Source organism: Oratosquilla oratoria, chromosome 33 (assembly GCF_046742065.1).
Source record: "Oratosquilla oratoria isolate Oo_2021 chromosome 33, ASM4674206v1, whole genome shotgun sequence".
Lineage (NCBI taxonomy): Eukaryota > Metazoa > Arthropoda > Malacostraca > Stomatopoda > Squillidae > Oratosquilla > Oratosquilla oratoria.
The window spans coordinates 22,573,810-22,579,341 of record NC_134809.1 but is presented as its reverse complement, the minus strand read 5'-3'; the positions used below and the strand labels follow the sequence as shown (position 1 = coordinate 22,579,341).

At 43.1% G+C, this 5,532-nt stretch overlaps 1 protein-coding gene across 1 annotated transcript; it reads right to left on the bottom strand.

Annotated features, from left to right (window-relative positions):
- Nucleotides 1-3,305: 3,305 nt before the first annotated feature.
- LOC143017935 (putative carbonic anhydrase 3) lies at nucleotides 3,306-5,185 on the bottom strand. Its single transcript, XM_076172972.1, has 8 exons — nucleotides 5,150-5,185; nucleotides 4,722-4,803; nucleotides 4,431-4,598; nucleotides 4,172-4,310; nucleotides 3,919-4,060; nucleotides 3,727-3,809; nucleotides 3,518-3,605; nucleotides 3,306-3,413 (listed from the first exon to the last, which is right to left on the bottom strand). Exons 1-8 carry the CDS (start codon nucleotides 5,183-5,185, stop codon nucleotides 3,306-3,308), a joined length of 846 nt encoding a protein of 281 aa, XP_076029087.1.
- Between the last annotated feature and the right edge of the window lie 347 nt (nucleotides 5,186-5,532).

The window sequence follows — 5,532 nt, the reverse complement described above, 5'->3', positions numbered from 1 at the left end:
TATAGCAAACCGAGACGTTATTTTAGATCAATTAATTGACTTTGGAATTAAGGGTAAATTACTACGATGGATTAAGGGCTACCTCAGTAACCGAACCTCCCGTGTCTTCTTTAGCGGTGCCTACAGCTCCTCACGGGATTTTCATCTCGGCACTCCTCAAGGAGGGGTACTAAGTCCATTTCTCTTTAATATACTTATGCATCGTCTCCTCACGTCTTTGCCCACTATTCCTGAGGTCACAATTACATGCTATGCAGATGACCTATGTATTCACACTACCTCCCCAACACACCTACAACTCTTTCTTACTTCTCTCTCCCAAGCTTCTGCTAACTGTGGCCTTGTTGCTTCCCCACAGAAGAGCAGAATTTTCTCCTACCGCCCTCCTACCACGCTGCCAGAGTTCATGATTGGAGACTGCATCATCCCACTAAGCTCCCAGTACTGCTACCTTGGTGCACCAGTACGAATCTCGGAAACTCTTTCTGCCCGGCGTCAATCCCATACCGTAATTCGTGAATTGCTAGATCGTCTACAACGTCGGCTCCGGCCTCTCCAGTGGCTCACCAACAACTCTTCCGGTATCTCCATCCCCGTGGCCAGAACTGTCTATATTACTTTTATACGCTCTGTTGTTGATTACCTCTCCCCTGCCTTAATTCAACTTCCTCGATATGCTTTAGAGCCACTGGAGATTTTTCAGAATAAAGCCATGAGAATCATTCTCGGTTGCCCAATGACTACCAGAATTGTCAACATGCAACGGGAATTACGGCTTCCATCCCTAGTTGAGAGGATTTATTCTAATGTCACCTGCCTCACAGTTAAGTGTATACACTTTCCCCACATCTCACCGCACTTCACAGCACTGGTCAGAGATTCTCTCGGCCCCTCTCCGCCCGTCCCCCGCCTCATGCCCCCCGGTCGCCGTCTTATAAAGTCTATCTCCTCCTTCATTCGCAGCCTAGATTTACAAGTACCAGTAGCTGACATACCCCCAGGCCCTCCCCCGTGGACGCTACCATCGCCTGTGGTTAGCTTCACTCCTACAGCAAAATGTGACCCACCTCTTCTACAACTACAGCTAGCCTTGGAACATGTTACCCAGGTAACATCCTCCATCACTGCTCCGCATCGCCTCTACACTGACGGGTCACTACAATCGGATGGTGCAGCTGGAGGAGCAGTCTACTCACCTGACCTACCGCCGCCTCCTGAGGGCTGGGTCGGCCGTCGACTCAGAGATCACTCCAGCTCCACATTGTGTGAACTATACGCCATCTTAGATGCTATCAGTCTCGTTTGCCAAAGAGGAGTGAATGCTGTCATTATATGTGACTCTAAGCCTGCACTGCAATCCCTCACCGCTATTCATCCCACTCACCATTCTGTTGTACAACAAATCCTTTCCTTTCTATCCCTACTAACTATCCGTAATCTCTGCATTGAATTTATTTGGATTCCATCTCATGTAGGTTTGCACCACAACACCAAAGTAGACCGCCTAGCAAAAGAAGCCTGCCGACTCCCCCGTCGTGGTGATGGACGACCTCTCTCCCTGCTATGTTACCTCAACAGGGTCCGCTCCGCTGCACTTCTGCCTGAGCAACGTCGACGGGACACCGAGAGACCCTTCAGTGTCACCATCACCCACTACGAATCCGTATGCCGCCACAAATACAAGTACCGCCGCAAGGGACTTATGGTTCGTCGCCACAATGTTGTCTCAGCCCGACTGCGACTAGGCTACCGTCCACCGTGGCAGGTCGCCGGGGTGGAGGGCGAGCCTGTATTCACAGAATGTCGCCTATGCCACGCTCCACTAGCCAACACCATCGAGCACTACTGCCTAGCGTGCCCCACTGTAAAACATCTAATACCCCAGGGACTACCATTAGATGCAATCTGTCGTCATCTCCTATCACAAAATAGATTAGATGAAATACTTGTCCGTTACCCCCGCTTTGGTGGGTTCTCATAATACCTGATGCCCTGCGTGACATCTCAGTCTTATTCCCTTTTGAATGAATGTACAATACCCAGTGTCGTATATGTTACCTGCAACTCATGTATTTGTATGTGTATATAAGTGTATGTGTACGTGTGTAAGCATGTGCATACCAGTTGCCTTCCTACATTCATTATGAAAACCTCCCCCACTGTATGACGCTAATGCGTAACAAGTTAAATAATAATAAAAAATAAAAAAATACCCCACGTCACCAACCACCACTAGACTGCAGTTGATATTAATCAATTGAACCAATTGTTGTTTGCTGGTGACACTGCGCTTGTGGCCGGATCAGAGGAGACTCTAAGGTAATTAGTGGTGGAGCTTGGGAAGAAAGTTGAAAGTTAACAAAAGTTATCTAAGTTGATGAAATGTACAAGTGTGTGGAGAGGTATTTAGCTTTAGTCTAGTAGTAGTTTGGAGACGTCCAAAATAATTCCGAATAAGCGAAGGCTCACACTTCGTGTGGAGATTAGCCAATTCACGAGTTCGGTACTTGAAGATTGCGTAGCGAAATCGCAGAGGCCGAAAGAACTTGTTTAGTTGAGTTGTCGTAATCGACGAATGTAGAAAAAATTCAACGTAGATTTAGATGGACCATGGGTGTATATTTCTTTTCTTGCCTTCTCTCTGTTGTCTCTCTCTGTATGGGTCTCGACTCTGGTTCTCTGTAGTCGCTCTCTGTTCGGCTTTATACAACCCTGAATTGGTCATTATTTGACTAACAACGTGGAGACTCGAGCAGGTTGTGCCTTAGTCGTCTCTATTTGATATCCTTATACAATTGGAAAATGTTGCTAAGTGAATCTATGCATGTATATGAATAAACTCTTTTTCCAAACATTTCTGTTTTAAAAAAAAATTTCAGGATCATTCAAGCATTGCTGTTTTCAGAAATCTTTGTCGACCACAAGGGTGTTTGTCACATGAGAATATTCATAATGAATATTATTTGGAAAAGAAATAATGATAAAAAATATAGCCTTTACTGTTTGATCTTTTATTTATATAAAAACTATGATCATATAAATACATGGTAGTCATTGTAGCAAAAAAAAAAAAAATACTAATCACTTACAAAAATAAAATATATACATAGTGGTGTGTTCAAGTGGGCTAGTCGCAGAAGAGAAATATCATAGATACGTAATCTGCTCAGAGTTACCTTGGCTAAATACAGGCAACTGGTAGCAGCCACAAGAGAATAACATAAGTTCAAAATAACAGCCGAAGACAAAGATAAAGCCTGGAACAGGATGGTAGAAGAGACATTGTAGTCTTGTTGAATGATTTATTACTGCTCCACGAGAAGGATCTCCCTGTCCCCAGTGTCCTGGATTGGCCGGTTGTTGGTCACCAGAGGTATGCCATCCTTTCCAATCCACGATCGAAGGAGCATAGTCTGCAAAGACCAAGAGCATTGTTCAAGAAGACCATCAACTCCAGAAAAAAATACAGCATTTACCTGACATTTCCTGACAACTGGGGCAAAGTTCGAGTACTCACGTCAATGCGAGAGATGGGGAGTTTCTCCTCGAAGACGGTCCACGTCACGTTGGCTATACAGGGCGGCACAGTCGTCGATCCCATGTACCTACAGGAGCAACAAATTGGATCTTGTGAGAGTGAGTCCACTGTGAAGGTAGTTGGCACAACACCAACCCTCACTTGAATATAGACACATAAAAGAGACCTGCCTTAAGCAGTAACTGTACCTGTAGAACCTGCTGGTGCTGGGAGGAAGAAGATCTTCGATGACGATTGCAGACTTTTTCTTCAGAGGACATTTGTCTTCAAACTATTCAGAAAGAAAAATAACACCTTCTATAATTTTCTAAGCTTTAGCGATATAAACAGCAAAGTTGATAGAAAAATTCATGTAAAATAATTAAAGTTTCTCAATTAACCTTTTCCATGCGAACAAAACACGGCCACAAGGGAAATAGAACACTGTCTCTTGGATTTTCCTCATCAATGTAGGTCTTGATCCCCAAGACGGCCAAAGCTCCAGAGTCACTCTGGTGAACAAAGTGAATTTCTAGTGGTGATCTAGGGATAAAAAAAATTGAGTCAGCCGATTAGAATCTTGAAATATAAGTTATTTGTTTGAAAATAAATGTATATCGCATTCCTATTCTTCCCTGTCCAAAGCAAACTCACGCTTCGCCTCCTATGGTGTGCTCCGATCCAGCTTCGTCTGTTGTTGACCAGTGGAAGTGAAGCTGGAGGAACTTGTATGTGTCGTCGAGGAGTCCTCCAGAAATGGACGGAGCCTTCTTGTAGTTACCAAGAAGTTTTGCTGGATGAAGAACACTTACATTGTTGAAAAACAGGTGTAAATCTGTACAGCATATACATAGATATATGTACAAAAAAAATCATAAATATTCTATCTATCCCTTTTATTGTTGAAATGTACCTGCCCATCCATCGTGATATAAGTATTGCCCTTTGGCTTTCTTGTTGTAGCCCACGAACTTGATTGGTTCCGAATCGATCACATCCAAGTCGGAGGGGCTTGGCAGGTCGATGGGCGACTGGAAGGATGTTCCGCAGTCAGCATAGTTGGTCGCCCATGTTTCGGGACCTGGAAGGTGCACATCATTTGTAAAATAAGAACTAAAATTTTACTCCGATGTTACTCCTAAGCTTGTATATTTGCGAATCATAAGATAATGGAATATCATTGCCATGCGGGATGTTTTCTTACCTGTGTCTTCTCCCTGGAAGCTCCAGTCATCCTCCTGGGATGCTTTGGTTGTCCTGGGCTTTGTCTTTCTTTTCGGTTCCCTCTACAATATCCAAAACAGAGTTTCTAAATATTTTGTTTACCATGGGTTTACATTATTGTATGCACATCTCCATATTCATCACAAATAAGTAGAATGCAGAATTGTCATACCCTTCGTCTGGCCTCCAAGCATGCACACATCATCTGAAAAAGATCAGTGACATATGTATCAAATTGTATCAAGAACGAATTACTCTGCCAAGACAAATAATTTCATTCAATTTGAAGAATCGATGTTTTTGTAATTGCTTTTAACTTTTATTTATCGCCAATGACAAATCAAGAAATAATGTGCATGATGGAGAATGCTACAGATTTGCTTTGAGAAAGAGCTCGATAACACTTACTGATAAAACAAAGAGGATTTTGACCAGCTGGACCATTGTAGTGTTTAGTAAGTTGATTCGAAGATAACGTTGGGCAATGTGGCAATTCTTTATGATGATTTTCTTGGAGAGTGTGTCCTTTGACCGCTAGTCTTTCTGTCGTCCGGGGAAAAAAGTACATCTAAAATCACATAAAAACACAAATCAGTTATTCCATTATACCTAAGTGGAGACCTAAATACTAGAAATCGTAATTAATCATCATGTACTGCCATTAACATGCAATCGTGCCTTCTGGTTGGAAAGCAAGCACCCGTTTACAACATTGGTGGCAGCGATGGTACTTTGCGAGGTTTGATATAGGAATAGGTATTGGTTGTTTCCAATCTTGTATCGGACACTTA

Bases quoted from the DNA above. Each gene is read 5' to 3' on its own strand.
- LOC143017935 (XM_076172972.1), bottom strand. From the start codon at position 5,185: ATGGTCCAGCTGGTCAAAATCCTCTTTGTTTTATCA. The intron at 4,599-4,721 runs GTAAGAAAACAT...TGCACCTTCCAG, and splicing joins CTTCCAGGGAGAAGACACAG to GTCCCGAAACATGGGCGACC. The intron at 4,311-4,430 runs GTACATTTCAAC...TTCTTCATCCAG, and splicing joins ATATCACGATGGATGGGCAG to CAAAACTTCTTGGTAACTAC.